This window comes from Pholis gunnellus, assembly GCF_910591455.1.
Source record: "Pholis gunnellus genome assembly, chromosome: 16".
Lineage (NCBI taxonomy): Eukaryota > Metazoa > Chordata > Actinopteri > Perciformes > Pholidae > Pholis > Pholis gunnellus.
The window spans coordinates 15,958,039-15,976,036 of NC_136543.1; the positions used below are offsets into that span (position 1 = coordinate 15,958,039).

A 17,998-nucleotide genomic window follows, 5' to 3' on the forward strand; every position below is an offset into this window, starting at 1 on the left:
CAACAACAACAATAACAACAAAAAAACAGACAAAATAATAATAATCACAGCCTTTAAGAATGACATTTCAAACCACAATCTCGACATAAAATTGCACTTCAAAATACTGGTCGGGGTGAATAAATATTTGTGGTACCTTTCCATATCCATTTTGGTAATACAGTACATTAACACAGCAATAGTATAGTAGAGCTGTCAAAGGGGTTAATAGGGAAACTGATTAAAACTTTGTCTATTTTCATTCCAGCTGCTTTTGCATATAGTACAGAATTTGCATAATAGCACATAAATAAATTAACACCGATGACATCAAACAAGAGGGTAAAAAAAGATTTACAAAACATACTGCATATCTAACATAGTGTCTATATATATTATTCATATAATTACATAACAGCGTCATTCAGAAGCGGTGCTGAAGTGCTCTTGCCTTTTTGTCCTCGGTCTCCGAGCCAGTGCCGTGTTTTAGCAACAGGCTCTGGTTCTCAGTCTTTTGCGCTGTCCCTTCAGACTCTCCCTCCTATCAGAGTTGTGTCTGGGAGGAAGGAGCCTTTTTTTGGCCTTGGGTGGACTCGGGGTAAACACACACCTCTGTAACGTGTGCGTCTGTGACGACCTCCGGATGCCCCGCCTCTGTCCCGGCACTGGACGGCTGCCGGACGCCGAAGCATCCTCGACTGTTTCTGTGCAATGAAGCGTCCGGTCGGCCGCTCCCGGACGTTCCCCCCAACAACGCCTCGGGGTCCGGTGGGCCGGCTCGGCTGCTGGGCGGCGTCTCTTTGAGAGTATCCTGGCGCCGCAGCGGGGGAAACCTCCCCTTCGGAGCATCACTCAGCTTCCAGGATCTCCCGGCGGGGCCTGCCGTGGCTGCTATGGGGCTGCTCACCAGGCTGTAGAGAGGGAGGGTGGACCTGGGCTGGATCATGTGAATCCCCCCGATGGGGATCAGGAGGCTCGGGGCCCTGCTCGGCTGCTGGGAGTGCAGAGGGAGGTGACTCAGCAGGGTGTGGGCTCCCCGGGGCCGTGTGGGATGTGCGGTGGTGTGGGAGAGACCGACCTCATCCACAGCCTACGACAAAAACAAGATGAGGTGGAACTTGAATGATTCGATCAGTGCACTAACTGCTTGCAAACTAAAAGTCAAGTTCTGGGGAAGAGCTGTAAGTTAGCACCCAGCAGAGGAAGGCTTTTCATCCCTGCAGGTTAAAAAGGTTCATTCTGCAGTAATATGAGCACGTGCTAATGAATTTAGTAATAATATCAAAAAAAGCATTGCTGATGTGTTAAATTGATTTGATGTTTCGTTTGAAGCTGCCTCTGTGAGTGGGACGTTGTATTAGCAGCTGAAGCTGACAGAGATGTGGAGTTCACACCAGGTCACCTACAGAGGTCCAGACAGTTCATACATTATTCCAGACTACGGCTACATTCTCGCTGCAAGCCTGCAAGCCTTAATGCTCAATTTAAATTTATGGCTCGGATTTTTTTGCAAAGCTAATGGCTTTCAGTTTGGATATCAGCGTCCAGTAAGTTGATGTACGGTGGAAGCCGGCGAATATAAGGAGGACAAGGAGAAAGAGAGCTACGTTTTTAACAAAGGCTTTTTTGGGGGGAGAAATGGCTGCTACTTCTGTACAGAGGAGTGTGTGTGTGTGTGTGTGTGTGTGTGTGTGTGTGTGTGTGTGTGTGTGTGTGGATGTGGGAGCCAGGAGTGGTGGGAGCGTGACGTGATTGGCTTAACGGTGCAGAATTGTGATGAATGTTGGTATAGAGTGAGATAAAGTAGTCACATAAATACTGTTCAGACTGAGGTCTCACTGCAAAAAAAAAAAAATCAGACCTGTATCTGATTCAGGACCACATATGAAAGTGGCCCAAAATCTGAATTGAAAAGATCAGATTCCATGGTGTTTGTGATGTTCACCCAGTTATGAACACCATAACAGATCTGTGCCTCCCTCTTTTGGGTTAATTTAGTATCGCGTAACACGCCTTGTAATTCTTGATTTTGCCGACCGTCTGCGCTCTAACCTCCCATCCAGCCGCAGTAATGTACAGCCGTACTCTGTGACATCACGGTCGGGTGTGTTTAAAGGTGCAACAAAGCACAAAGTACTGAAAGCAGTAAAAAAAACAAAAAAACATGTGCGGTAAGAAAATCTATATAAGAAAGATTATAAAGAAAGTCAAGTGTGGTGTGTGTGTTTTTTTAGCATATATTTACATATATGTACCCATCAAATATTTAGATATTTAAAAATGGCTCCCCTTACTAGACACACCCAACCTACAGGTGTAGCTAAGATGAAAACAGATATGTCTTTGTGTGCAAAATGTGAATTAGTATCCACTCCTATATTAGTGTGAGGAGGAAGTGGTGAGGTTACACCGTAACATAACCACACGTTTGGAGTCCTTTTAGTTGTATTTATTTAAGTCGGGTGAACTGATGATATTCACCCACGTTGTTTTCCTCGTCGACATGTGGTTCCAATCTTTGGTGCTTAACGATCGGCCCGCGTCTGCCCAGGGAAAACATGTCGCGTCTATTTGGGAGCTCTCCTGCATTATTTTAAGGTTTGAGTGATATAAAACAGGAGAGAGTTGCCTTTACTTCCCCTTTCCAATAAATGTGCAACTTTAAAATACCCTTGTATGTACCTGCCTATCTATATTTGTTCTGGATGTTGACTTACTGGGATTTAACTGAGCCGCACAAGATTAGCTTTGTGAGCCAAAAGCTGTATGTATTTAAAACCGTGGGCTAAACTAACAGAGGAGGAAGTCACAGGTGAGTGAAGGCTGCGGTTTTTTTAACTAAAGCCACGGTTTGACCAGCGTTAATTATACACACGACAAAAACAAGAGCATCACAACAGATTCAGAACAATGGCTGGGTTAGATTATAGGGGGAAAAGTAATTCAAATGCTGTTTTTTGAAGCAAAAGCTGAAGGGACTCACCAGTCTTGCGTTAGACGATCGGTCTCTTAGGTGAAGACAAGCTTGAGACGGAGTGAAGGAGCCTGGAGGCCCAGAGGACTGGACTATTGTAGGAGAAAGACCTCTAACTGGGGAGACTGGTCTCAGAGCGGTGGTGGAGACATGACAACTGGGTGAGGAGGGGGAGGAAGGGGGCGCGGGGGACTGGCGAGGAGGCCTGGGTGACGGGCTGCGAGGTGGAGACGGCTCCTTCTGTGGAATCTCGGGTTGAGCGCTTGGAGAATGGGAGCCGCCTCCTCCGGAGGATGCTGTTGATGTTGAAGCGTCAAAGCGTCTGCGGGCGAACATGGCCCTCCTGGCGCTGGCCGGGCTCTTCTGGGTCGAACCCTCGGGGGAAAGCGGGACCGACCGGCTGGGTTCAGGCTCCATCGGCAGGCCTCCTGGATGAGATTTCTCCCCATCAGAAGAGGCAGTGCGAGAGCTTTCAGCCACCATGGACCTGTCGTCTCCATCGGGTCGGCCATCTTTGTCCCTGGCATTGTCCTCCTCATCGTGTCGACTTTTCCCCCGATCGGAGTACTGAGGATCTGTTTGTTCATCTGGATGAAGAGGACGTTCTTCACAGACTCCTAGGACAGAGAAAAAGTCTTGATATTGATCATGTTGATCTAATGCACATATATACAGAGATTTCTTCCTAATTTGGGCTATTTTTTTGTATTTTCTTTTCAACTCTCCAATTTCAAACTCTTTCAAGCTGCACCAATGTGTAGAGACATCCAGGAAATAATATGGACCTGTTAAGGTGTAAGTGTGCTGTGTGGTGGCAGGTTTTTTTCCCCTGGGTGTAACGTTTAAGAGCCTCTCCCATGTTTCTTCCTCCCACATACTGTATCGTACGTCTCGGACGCCCAAGATTTTGATTTGCAGCTAACCAATGTTTGCATTTCTCTTCATACAAATGTGAAACGTTGCTCAATCTAAGTGACAAAGTGCAAGTCAACAGAATTTAGAGCGCTGTTATTTATCAAGTCAAAGACGAGTGCATGTGGCTCAGGTTACAACAGTGGATATACTTGTGGGTAGTCACCAATAAAAAAGGACCGCCTATAGCGACATGAAGCGGTGGTGCTAATGGAAAGACATCACCACCTTTGTCCACAGGGGCCAAAATAAAAAGATTGTTTGTATTTGACGATGCACCTCCCAGTGCAGACCGGAAGTTAAAAGACCAACCAACTGCGTCTAAGAACATCCGTGTTGCTTCAGTGTGCTGAAGCTGAAGCTGGATATTTGTTTGATTGCTTCTTTAACATACCAAGGTGCAACACAGGCTGGTCCATGCGCATAGATAAAGAGGTATTAACCGAGAAAGCTAATATGGAAAAGTCAGTACAAGAAAAAGAGAGCACAGGGCATGTCATTTACAAAGTATTAGAAACAAACACACACACTATAACATTCAGTGACCATGGTTTAATACAGTTTTTAGCATTAAAAGAGCAGATATTTGATAGTACATTAAATATTACAGCATAGAATACCTTCATCTGTGCCGTCTGGGTAACAACAGATTTCTCCTCCATGGGACTCAGATGTCAAGTGTTCAATGAGGCTTCCTGTGAAATACAACAGGCAGGCTGAGCTCACAACGGATGCACGGTGAACACAGACGCCACTAGTAATTGACTTACCTTTGGCTTTGACAGAAAGGTTGCAGTGTTTGCAGTTATATGCTGGGGATTCTGCGATGCGATGGGGGCACTTTTGCAGCACACTGGTGGTATTCTTAAGGTGGAATCCACAGTCCTCACACTGGCACTTCCCTCCCCCTCCGCCGTGCACGAGAGCGTACTTCTCATTTGACCTGTGGGTGTGAAGAGAGCAGGAAGGTTTCAGTTTCGTCCTCAGAGCTTTTCCCTGTCAGTTGTCCATCGATGCCGCTCCTCTCAGGACGATAAGTCACAATCAATATGAGTGTAACTGGAGCTGACAGACTGTCTGCAGGCCCCTCAGCACCTGTAAGCAGCCCCTTTAGTGCCTGTATTTATCCAGTGTGAGTACACTGTCTGTTTGGCCCTTTCTCCACAGTGAGCTCACACTGTGGCAGCTGGGCCCGGGGTCCACCCCTCCGTGTACACTGGGGGTCCCTCAGCGAGGCACCTACTTCAGCTTCAACAGAGCAGCTTTCATAAGGCAAAAACCAGACACCCCCACCCTCCCACTGCCTTATAACCCCATCACAGCTCACACCACCACCATGTCCAAACAAGGGGGGAGCCTACGATGTGGCCCAAGGTCCAGGGGGTTTGCTGCAGCCAGCCAATAAAAACAGGCCGGAGAGGGAGGGAAACCCTGGCCCAGACCAGCTGCTGCTCCAAATAAGCATGAAAAAAAAACACAGAAAATGAAAACACATTCCAACGAGAAACAATCGTTCCGATTATAATTTTTCTTCTATTTTCACGACAGGCTTCGCGGCTGGATAAACTCGGCAGGTATCATAAACGGTGGCTTTGACAGTCTTGAGAAAGTTAATGAAAGAGAAACACTTTAAAATCATGCCAGGACACTTTACTCCTTTACTATAAAGCAGCTGTGTTCATAGGCTTTTCATGCAGCACCTATTTACGCCCAAGATTGGAGTCTCGGTGCCTTTTGCCTTCGTTTTTTTCCTAACAACAAAAAAAATAGCAATGTTCAACTGCCTCGCTGCCTCCGTTTGGTCTTTTTGTCCTTCAGACAGACTGAACAGACAGTGAAGGGGAAAGCGAGCAGGCGCGAGGATGACTCACTCTTTTGGGAAGGCTGTGAGGAGCGTCAACATGAGTCACAACAGGGATTTGTTCACACACACACACACACACACTCACACTCCCGAACCAAAAAGAGACACACAGATGGCACCTCTCTGCACTCGCCCCGCATCACAGCAGCGTCTATTTCTGATGGGTATCAGAAGTACTGAGCGTGTCTGGTTTAACCTCGCTGCAAATTAATTTGAGAAGTGCGCGTGCTTCAATTAAGACAAATAAATAACAGAACTGTGTCAAAATGAATCCACACCGTACATATTTGCATACTGCATTTAACTTTACTTAAGAATCAGTCATTGCTGTTCATGTTATCTTTGTTTACGTGGATTAAATGACCTTTCTGATCCGTGACTATTACCATTTACGATTAAATAACGTGGAAAAGAATCACGTTGTGTGCAGCAGAGCGTCCTGACAAACAACACAAAGAGTCCAGTATTTTCTACATCAGGACACCTCAGGGTGTGTCGTTCATAGTTGGCTTCATCTCATTGTTGGTCCATTTCAGTGAGAGTTGTTATCTGGTAATATAGCATTAAGCAGAAGTATGGTGGCTATTGTGACACACTTTTTAATTTGATTATACCATTTAATATGCTGTATTGAAAACTGATTTATAACAGTGGTTAAACTGTCGGTTGGATGTTTGTTGGTGCATAACAGCCTATTGACTGATAATTAAAAAAGAAAAGTCTGCCTTAAAGCCTTTGTGTGAACAGGATGAATGACGACAGCAATGTGATATTGGTACCTGACTATGGCTTTAGGACCATCTAAAAAAATTGTGAACCTATCCTTTAAAAGGTGCAATGTGTATGAAATTAACAATTTTAGTTTAAAACATTCCAAAAATGATCAATATCTACAGAATGTTAAGAGGTCACAGTGTTGACATCATATCAAAGACGTCTTTGTATTGTGCTGCAGAGATATCCACTAGAATGAGCATGCTAACCAGCTAGCCCCGGCCCCTCCCGTGTTGTAATACCACTTGTACCTCTAGAGGCGATAGTGAGTCACTGAGGGTCAGTCTGCCCTCAGTCCAACAGCTGCCCCGAGGGCTAGTCAAGGCACAGCGTCCGTGTGCATTGCGATAGTTTGTTTATTGGATTGAATCCAAAGTGGCAGAAACGAGAAAATGACAGAAAACTACTTCACCGAGAGAGGAGTAGGCGAGAGCTCCGGTAGCTCTCGGAGTTTCAGCAGTTAAATCAAATTTTGCGTATTCTTGCCCTACTGTTAGTAGATTTTTTTTCATAACTGATGACTGTAAAAGTAGATTGTGTAGACCAAGTAGTAGAGCTGAAATGCTGCCCCCGATTTGTTTGGAGCATGTGTTCAGATGTTATACATTGCACCTTTAACCTCCCTGGGGAATACTCAATTCATAATAAAAGGACAGAAAAATGAATACATGTTGAAATAGTTCTCTTTTGTGTTCTCTCATCCTATTCTTAGACCCCAGTGCTTTTCTTGTTGTACAGTTTGTCTGTTTATCTGCCCAATCAGGCTCCCTTTGGTGACTTATGCTATGTATGTACATGTACATATTTTCTACTCATTCCATTGTTGTCAGTGGAAGAGAATGAAACGTGCTGCTGCTCCATGTGAATGGCTGTGATGGTTGGTGTAAATTAATCTCTACAGGCGCAAAGGAACTAGGTCGTTTCCTGGCTTCAGCACCTCAACAGACGGGCTCTGTTGGTGCAGACAGCCAACCCATGGCCTCTCCAACATGGTGGACAGACAACGGCTTCCACAACATACCACAATATATGACGCAAGCAGTAATGAGGGATTTTAACGCTGTGAATACGGAGAGTGTAAACTTGATGTTATCAGCTAATGTTCTCCAACTGAAAATGCTGAGCTGTCATAAATTCATACTCACCCTCTCGCAGAGATCCAGACTTCGGGAGGTTGTTTATTTCTGGAGCACGACTGTACTTCCTCCTCCACATTCTTCTTCTCATCCTCCCTCTCTTCCTTTCTGTCTGACCCGTCGTCTTCTGCTGACAGCGGTCCCTTCGTCGTTCCCTCGTGGTCTCTGCAGTACGACTGGCTGTTGTAAACCTACACCCGAAAGAGACATGGGCAAATTCACCAACTCTGCTCCAGCATGCCCAGGGAGACAAAAATTGGGAAGTCTCATTGAACGTTGTGTTTAATAGCATTTGTTAAAGCACATATAGTTTATTTTTTCCATTGGGTGTCATCATTGTATTGTATTGTTTTATACTTGTGTAATCATCAACTTAAATTCAGTGCTGGTAAAGTCAGCTAAATATCTTTCCTGCTATTTGGGGATTAAGAACTTGTATTAAGATGTAATCTCCCAATGCTAACCCACAGTTGGTGCACTTTCTATACACCTGAAGAGAAAGCCAAGGGGTTCTCTATGCTGTAACCAACGATGTAAACCATGCCACGGAGACCCTTGGATCAATTTAACCTACATTTAGGGTCTTTGCTCCCCAAGCATCTAAAAGTGTCAACTACCACCTCTCTCAGACTTCCGTGTCTCTCTATTTAAATACAGATTTACAATTGTAATCATTTTGTAATTACCTCGGTGGAGCATGGTCTTCTGTTGTCCTCTTGCTCCATTGACTCCGTTGTCCTGACTGACATGGGGGATACAGTGTAGATGGAGGGACTGAGCCTCTGCTTGCACTGCAGCAGAGAGAGAGCTGTCTTGCTTGAGAGGCCAGGTGGGTTGGGGTCATAGCCGCTGGTGGACCACGACGAATACACTGAGGGCTTCTGTTCATCCAGAGTAGACGGGTTTGGTTTAATGTAGTTCAAATAGCACCAGCTATTACAGGTGCTGGACAGCAGACTGGGGTACGATGGGCCAACATGTGCAATGGGAGAACAAACACCGGGTAGACATGTCTGATTTTCCCTTTTGACTTCCTGATTGCACGTGTCTAATGATGCCTTGTCCACACATCCCACCTTCCCCTCCTCTTCTTCCTTCACTCGTTTCTGCTGCTGCTGCGACTCAGGGGGGAGCTCTATACTGCTCGAAGGGGAAAGCATGCGCTTGTTGCCCCCTGGGCCTGATATCCTGAGGCCATCGTCGGACCACAATTGAGGGTCTGGACTTGTGTTCCTATGGTTTCTGTTTGAGCCCATATCGTGTGGAACAGCATCAACCGCCTCCTGGGGCCTGGGGGAGGTGGACTGAGAAAATGTAGTGTATATGGCACACGCTAGGGTGAGTGTGTCTGTTTGGAGACGCACCGCCACTGCTGGAGATGGGACTGGCCTCAGGACTTCCAGACTGGAAGTGATGTGAGGGACAGAGTGCTGGATGTGGGAGGGATTTACTCGAACCTCTGAATAATCATCATGTAGTAAGGGAATCTCTAGCTTCAGCCCTGTAGACATGGGGAGATAGAGAGCTCTGGCCGCCCCTGATGGTCCATGTGTAGGATAGGGTTGCGGCACTTGAGGCGGCTGCTCTGTATGGATGTGTGAGGCCTTTTCTTTTACAGGATCTATACATGTGAGTTCTGTGCTGCCCGTCAACTGAATATTTTGACTGAGTTTCCACTGAGAGAAGATCTCTTTGCCTTGTAGTCTTACTGGATTACGCAAGACTGTGTCACCTGATGAAGGGGAGGTAGGGGACCTGCTGCAGTACGCAGAAGTCGGGCTCGCTTTAGAAGACGTGGTGGAGCTGACATGTTCGGGACTACGGCTCGGCGTGGTACACTGCTGCTCCTCCTCTTCCTCGTCTGGATCTCTGATAGCAGTGTGCCTCATGAGGAGACACTTTCGTCTTTCCCTCCAGCCAACTGCGGAGCGCTCAGGGGACAGACAACTGTAGTCAAAAGACTTACTGCGGGTCTCAGCCATGAGGACACTCGGTAGTGGGTCGTGAGGCGCCTGCTCTGATGCCGAGCGCCTCATCTCTCTGTGCTGATGCACCCCAGGCACCGTCAACATGTGAGGAGCTCTCGATCTCCTCAGTGGTGTTGATCCTGCGATCTCCATGTCTGGTCTATTTGACTCTTCGAAGGATGTGGAACGACTAGATGCATAAGATGCACTACTGTCCTGACTAGGGCTGCGAGGAAGGGATATGGAGTCAAAACTGGATTCCCCTGAGGATTGGGCAGCCTCGGCGAGACGTAAGCGCTTCTTCTTTGGAGGAAGCTTTTCAATGGGGAGCTGGGCCAGAGAGGGGCTTCTCTGTGGCCACTGAAATTCATCAGGTTTCTCTGAATGTTTTACTGTGGACGTTGGCTCTATCAAGGTGGATGCGCTCATGTTGGAATCCTCTGTAACCAGTATTTCTGGGACCTGCACGCTGTGTTGGAGGACCAGCTTTCGAGCTGTTAGTTTTGTCGAATGTTGGGGCTGTTTCTGAGGCACCAGTTGATATTCTTCATGAGGTGGAGAGTTTTTTGTTACCTCGGTGCCTTGACTATCATTGCAAAAAGATTCCTGTTTCTCAAATGAACGAGTGTGTTGAATTACTGAACAGGTTTGTAGTGTAGGTCTTATGGGCCCCTCATAAGCCACATTGTCTTTACACTGTCCTGACAAGAGGGCAGGAGAAGGTAACGAAGGAGAAGAGGGATCATCAAATTCAAAACTCTCTTCTTTCCTTCTCTTGCGCATTGCTGAAGCTCCTGCTCTGACTGCATGGTTAATTAGCTGCGAGCACCCCGTTTGACTAATTACCACCTCATTTTTGGGATGATGTGCTAAGCACAGGCTTTTCTTGTGTTTCTTATAACCCTCCCAATCTTTGCATCCAGTGCCACAGGCCTCGCACTCATATGGCTGCGGTTGGCTTTGCTTGTGGTCAGGCACAGCGGTGACGCTGTCGGGGTAAAGTGAACGAGAACCCTCGTGTTCTTCTTTTGTTAGTTCGGCACCGAGCGGGATTTCAATAGCCGGCTGCCGTCTTAGCATCCGGTAACGACGGGATGCCGGCGTTTCAGAGGGCTGTCGTTCATCAAAGGACTGAGTCAAGCGGAACTTGCTAAGGCTGCCGCTGGAGGCGTCAAATGAACTTGCTGCGGATGGCATTGAGTGACTTCTCAGCAAAGGGGCGGTGGATGTTTGGCCAGCTGGCCGCTCCACATTTAGGGATGGATGATGAAATTTTTTACATGGAACTCCCATGGTGATGGAGCCACTGTTTTTATAGCCCAGATCTCCAGCTTTAGGGCTGTGAATTAATGAATCTTTCACAGAGGAACTCTTTTGTGACTCTGAACTATTCTTCCTGGAGAGTGAGAATCTCCTTGGCTTTACACTGTCAATTTTACTGGTGTCAACCACTGCCTCGTTGATAGTGATGAGCTTGGTGATATGATCGATGACCTGCTTCTTGGGGACTGTGAATGCGATGCTTTTGTCCTCCTGACCAGAGGGAGGGTTATGTTGCCGGGACATCCTCTGTAAGTGTCCGAGACGCCCATATTTGCCGAGGATGATCTCTGCATAGCTTTTGGCACTTGTGTTCGGGGGACTGTCCTGTGACTGCTCAGTACTTTCAGAGCGAGAGAAATAGCCTGATTCTGTACTGCCTTTACTCCCTAAAATTAGAGATGAAGACTTTTCATCGGATGAGTCTCGAGGACCATGTTTTCCTCGACTCAGACGCAGGGCCAGTCTCTTTTTCACTGCATGAGAGTCATCGTTTCCTAGGGTGCAATCTTTGGCCCTGTCCGTTTCATGACTCTTGATTGAGGCTACACTGCTTTGTCTTTCTGCAAGGGAAGAGGCCGATACAAGCTGTCTGGTTTCATCCTCTGACTCGGTGACTTGCTCTTCTGAAGTTCTCTTCTCCCCAAGTGCCAGACCTGCCTTCACCCTGTGGGTGTGCGATTTGCGGTGTTTGTACAAGTTACTCTTGGTTTTAAAAGAGAAGCCACATGGGGCACAGGGATAAGGTCTTTCCCCTGTATGTGAGCGAATATGTTTCTGTAGGACACTCGGCTTTGCACACGCACGGCCGCAGTAAGTGCAGACGTATTTGCCCGGTCTCTGAGGCTTGCGCTCACGTTTTTGTTTCGGGGTGCCGTCCTGGGTTTCGGGTTTGGTGGGGCCACCTGCTGAGGAAGGCGAGCCTGGCGACAAACTAGAAGCTGTGGTAGCTTTTGTTGCCTCATGATTGTGTTCCAGCGCTGCGTCTGAGTCAACGCTCTGCCGCTGGTGCCTGAGACGTTTACGCTCCGGATTCTGTCTTCTGGACTGTTTGGGTTGCTGCAGTGTGCCGCGGGGCTTTGGGGAGTCAGTTTGCTGTTGCCGCCGGGGCTGGGAGGGAGACTTGGGCTGCGGTACTCGGTGAGGAGACTCTGGCTGACGATGCTCTTGACCTCCGGACTGCTCCCCAGTCGTCAGGCGACTATGCAAGGCCTCCATAAAATGGAAGGACAACCTCAGGTAGACACGTGGGATGCGTCCGCCCGTGTCCGGCTACAGAGTTCAAGCCGAATCATTAACTGGAGAATGGATTGAATGTGAGTGGATTCTATTAAATTACATCCACTTCGGTTGACTTCATAATTCCCACTTGTTTTGCTTGGACTTTATGGCTCGACAGACGAATGGTGCCATCAAATGTAGAACTGCGGCGTCAAAGAATGCAGCCGTGATATGTCGTGTGCGGTGGAGGAAGTCCTCTGCCATGCAAACTTAAAGTAGCCCATCGTGAAGCACTCGGCCAGTCCTGCTGCCACACAGTCGGATGCTCAGTTAACTGGATTTAGGGTTCTTCACTCTTCTCAACATGAAGATCTGTGAAGACAAACAAACTCATTATATAAAACAGTGCATTCAATTCAACTCCGAAACACAGACAACCCTCTGACCCTCCCGCGGGCCAAATATAGATATTTATGTTTTATGTTACATAATCACTGTATGTGTCGTAACATTGAGCTCTCACTTTCCCGCGGCTGCTGAATACTGTTAAATTAGAATGGTTTATGTAATATTTCGGTGTAAAAATATATCAGGATGTAGCAGATAAAAAAACGATGTTTCTGCAAACATTACAAGAGAGAGTCCACTGACGGCAACAGAAACATTTCAACACAGCATGATCTGACATTGTCATGGTCTTCACTGAGTTGCATTACTCATTTCAAAAACGTGGACCGCAATATTTTTCTGTCGGACAGTTTACAAATCCTACCCACTCTTAATAAATGAGTCAGTTCTGCACGGGAAAAACGATACCCAATGAAGAATATTATTATTATTTTGATGCTTTGGCAATATTATTTTTTTTCTGAATCTTTCAAGACTGAATGGAGTTGCCGAGCATGAAGTTTTCTTTGCATAATTCATTGCACTGGGATTAACTAAGGGACTGTGGCATGTGAACCTGGCACAGTGTCTCAGCATGCTCGAATGAATACTGCATGTTTGACATGTTGTGTCTTCCATTATCAGACCACACTTTATTCAAAAATGATAATCATCAGACAGTGCTAATGTACAATACTGCCACATTAGAGGACATGGAGGCCTGCTTCATTACCTAACAGTGTATGGATCATTATATCTTTTACTTAAAAAAGCCAGGCCAAATAAAAGGTAAGGGGTCGGTTGTTAGTTGTGAGTGCATACACAAGGTGGTGTGAGTGGAGATACTGAAGAGAACTCCCAATGCTACTTTGTGCCAGCATACTGAAACAGTAAACAAGGCATCCCACGCACTGACCAGCTGGTTTCTACACCCACGTTCTGGTGGAAGACGGCAAATCGGCTGGATTATATCCAAATGACTGGTAACAGGTGGATAACCGTCTTTGGTTTAACTTGTGGGTGTGTGTATTGGATGAATATTAAACCAACATCACTTTTTATCCATCTTAACATCTCCTGCAGTGAGACTACAAGTGCTAAATGTACGTCCGACCGGTAATGTAACCGGACTAAGAGCTTTATGGAGGAGAGTCGGACTCAATAGTGAAAATAAGGCCTCTGAGTTCAGACCGCGAGACGCTCGGAGCCCCCGCACACTCTGCCTGAGGGTGACAATGACCAGAGTGAAAAACATTTCAGACTGAGCACTTACAGGACAAAACTGGCAACTAAGACCAAGTAACACTTTTTAAAATCATGCAACGCATCTGCTCACACTTGCATGTGTCACACTTATTCCGGATTTAACTTCAGACTGTTCATTTGCACCTCGTATGGTGCAAATGAACCTCAGCCTCAATGAGTCTCTCTAGGTGAACTGTTGGAAGGCTCTCCTCATCACACGTCTGGGTGTAACGTCCTCAGTGTTGATTAAAAAAGGTACACACATTTACTATATATTTAGTAAGAATACCAACGTCCATCTATAGCTACAATCCATCAAATACCAACACATCTCCTCCTAAAAGAGGAACTCCACTGATTTTACTCAATTTGTTCACAGGAAGTAAACTACTGTGAAACTAGTGTATGAAGCATTTTGAGGCTAAAGAAAGAATTGTGCGATATCGGATACTTTGCCTCAAGTGACATCACCTGAGTCCGCGTTGGTCGGGGTTTAAGACTAAAAGTTTGAGAATGAAAAAGAATCTGGGGGAGTGGAGTCTAGAAGCTCGAGGCTACATTAGCCGAGCTATTAACTCTTTTACCTCACTGTCGGCAGTCAAGTTGCATTGTGGGTAATGTAGGCAAGGTGTTGGCAAGAAAGCGCGGATTAAAAGATACTCCTGTTATAGGAGTCTAAAGCTAACGGGGTGGAGTGGTTTTTTAAATCAACCGTCGGACCATTTTCTCCGCAGACATTCTGAATAATCTTATACAATTCATGGCTTTGTTCCTTTTGTTCCAGTCAGCCATACCCGTGAGTCAGTGTGAACAAGACTTGATTCATGGAACCACCACACCTTAATGTCACGCAGCCATCATTAATATTACTAATCACACCTGGGCCAACGTCCTCCATGAACATTAGCCTATCCCCCATGGAGAGAGAGAAAAAAAAGTTTCCCATAAGGCCGTTAGGCGGTGATATGAGAAATGTGTACAGTATAAATACATAATGCATTTAGTGCACGTCCCCAAAAATCTGTGTGGGCTAATATAAAATACATTTTCTGATGTATTTGCAGTGTGGGCATTCAGTTACAATCTGCAGAGTTGGCTGCAAATCTGCCGGTGCTGAAACACATCACCTCAAGTGAACTCCAAAAAAACTGAAATGTTGCATCTATTCACACACACACACACACACACACACACACACACACACACACACACACACACACACACACACACACACACACACACACACACACCACACACACACACACACACACACACACACACACACACACACACACACACACACCGCATGAAGAGAATATTGTATAAATGGCTTTTTAAAAAATCTTATCAATTTCCTCCTCTCACACTAATGGGCACCCAGCGGTGGTTCCTATGGTAACGGCCCTAAACCATGTGGTAGCAGATGGAAGGAGAGCTGGAGGGCTAAATTTATCTTTCAGCATCCTCACCGACTACAGAGAGAGAGAGGGGGGGGGGGGGGGGGGTGAGAGAGAGAGAGAGCGAGGCAGGCGGAGGTGCCTCCATCCTCGAAGCTACGGCTTTTTTTGGAGAGAATAAAATCAATACTTTGAGAGTCTTGAATCCGTAGTACACCGATACTCCTCCAGACTTTCAGGAGGAGCCGGAGAGGAAAAGGCATGCGTGGGGATGACAAAGAACACCGGACCGGTTAGCATGAAAAACTATAGTATTCATGAACAATTCAATCAAATGAACTGTTTCAAAACCTTCTTTTGGGCCACATTTTAGAAGGAAATTGTGCAGTATTTCAAAAGACAACAGATTTATGAGTAAAATATGTAAATTGGCTTGAATATAAGCTACTTTATAAGCAATTTCTAACATTAAGTTCCAACTGAAACAGAGATGATTCAAATCATTCAGACGTCGAGGCCAAAAGTAGTAATTTCACTGACAGTTCCGTGTTGAAACGCAATGAAAGCAGCGCGCTGATTTGAACTTGTTTCCCCGTCAACCTAAATGTTCATCTCGCATGTGAACTCAGCAACAAATGGCCTCATCTGCTGCTGTGTTTCCACCACAATGTCAGCCGAGCATTAGCATTAGCCAGGCGAGTCAGAAAGCTGCAGCCTGATAGCGGCGCTCCGCGGGGACAGAAAGGAGAGCCCGCGGGGAGTCGGTGCACACACAACCATTCGTTCCTCTCTGTGTGTGTGTGTGTGTGTGTGTGTGTGTGTGTGTGTGTGTGCACCCCGGGAGTGCTCCCCAGTCCACATGGGGGGACATGCCAAGCAAGGGAGGTTGGATGCACAACACAGGGAGCTCATTCACTCCCAGTCTGAGCTGTGAGCTTTAATACATACATAGTCACACTCACTATATACACTCTCCTTCATTCACACACACACACACACACACACACGGCAGAAGCTGCACTGTCTGCATATGCTTAAAGACGGCAAACAAATATCCATTTCAAATGTCTCCGTTCGCTCCGAGTATGAATTCCACAAATGAGTCTTGTTGTTGTTTTTTCCACCACACACTGGCTCATTGATGTAGCAGCCTTTTGCAAATAACAAAGCCTTGAATGGAGAAAAATCCTCCCAGCAGTCACATCATGTCACTCACATCACCTCACACACACACACACACACACACACACACACACACACACACACACACACACACACACACACACACACACACACACACACACACACACACACACACACACACACACACACACACACACACACACACATCAAAATCACTGCCGATAACAGAGAGCATATCAATGGCTTCTTTCTCTTTTTTTTTTGTTACCTGGTAGCAGGTGGTGTTGTCCTCCGATTGTGAATGACTGGAAACGGGGAGAGCAGAGAGAGAGCGAGAGAGAGAGAGAGAGAGAGAGACGAAGTGAAGGAGAGAGAGAGAGAGAGAGAGAAAGATGAATGAGAGTGACGGAGAAGAGAGAGGGGCAATCGAGTCTCCGCCGTACGTGCACTGGGCTGACAAACAGGTAGCCGAGTATATTATGCGTATGAATGAGGAGGAGGGGACACTCTCTCCATATCTATCTCCACCTCCTTCACACACAAACACACACACACACACACACCCCTTTAGTGTGTCTCTCTCGCTCTCTCTCAGGTCAAAGTGAAGTAGCAGCTCCTTATTTGGAAGTTGACGTAAGCTTGTGTTTCTTTTGGCAGCGGTCTCGAGCTGCACAGCTGGCAAAGCGGTGAGAGGTAGAGGGGCCGGGCGAGCGGGCTGGTGTTTTAATTTGATCGGAAAAGGGGGGGGGGGGGGGGGGTTACTTCATATTTTTTAAAACACAGCTTCCCCATTCAGATCTCACTTTCCAGCATAGAGGTGGAGAGCTAGTGCTGCTGCATTCTGAGAAAAACCCCGCATGGAGGAAGAAAAGAGGGCACAGGGATCCAGTTTTTAAGAGCAGCTCTGGAGAATGTCCACACACACCAACACAGCACAGCATCCACGCTCCTGCCAGGGGTCCGGCTGAAACGAGTCCAGGCAGCTCTGACATCACTCCCCGCTCTTTTATGCCATGGGTCTCCCCCCCCTCCCTCCCCTCCCTCCCCTCCCTCCCTCCGCCAACTGACTTTTTTCAGCCGGCTAAAAGCTTGCAGACATGTGCAGCTTTGAGGGAATACCAGCCGGTGGGATGAAGGCAGGCGGTCAGCCACTCATCTGGGGAAAAAAAAAAGGAGAAGCTGAGAGGGGAATGGAAGAGAGCCCAGGGCGTCCGTCCTGCACCGGGCAACAGAGAGTCCTTGTGAGGAGGGCTCCAAATACTTAAAAAAAATGGTCCGTGAAGGACCTGTGGTCCTGACATTTCTGGATTAAGGCTGCTGAGAAAAAAATTTTGTTTCATCATTATAGACCCGACCCCAACAGTCACCTCTAAAGTCCTTTAAACCTTTAAATACTGCCTTTAAATACCTTTAAATACTGCCAAACTGAAGAGGGAAAGTGGAAACAGGTGAGCAGGGAAGGTGAGGAGATGGGACGGACAGAGAGGAAGAACGTGAGACTTCCTCTGCAATGGATAATGGCCCCCGACTGGACAATAATAAACTGTTTGTGTCAATGAACCAGCTCCTAATATCTACATAGCAGCAGCGGATTGGAAACGCACATTCGCTCGCATTTACTTTTTGCCAATTTTCTGGATTGCCGTACTAGCTTCTTTTAGCAATCACAGCAAGCAAGT

The 17,998-nt window shown here is 46.7% G+C and overlaps 1 protein-coding gene across 1 annotated transcript; it reads right to left on the reverse strand.

The window, feature by feature from the left end:
* Positions 1 to 523: 523 nt before the first annotated feature.
* Positions 524 to 12,144, reverse strand: hivep3a (HIVEP zinc finger 3a; the record flags this gene model as incomplete). The annotated part of the gene is made up of 6 exons (XM_079175478.1): positions 524 to 1,069; positions 2,963 to 3,570; positions 4,486 to 4,560; positions 4,636 to 4,808; positions 7,649 to 7,830; positions 8,326 to 12,144. The coding sequence occupies 6 exons, from the start codon at positions 12,142 to 12,144 to the stop codon at positions 524 to 526; spliced, it is 5,403 nt and encodes a 1,800-aa protein (XP_079031604.1).
* Between the last annotated feature and the right edge of the window lie 5,854 nt (positions 12,145 to 17,998).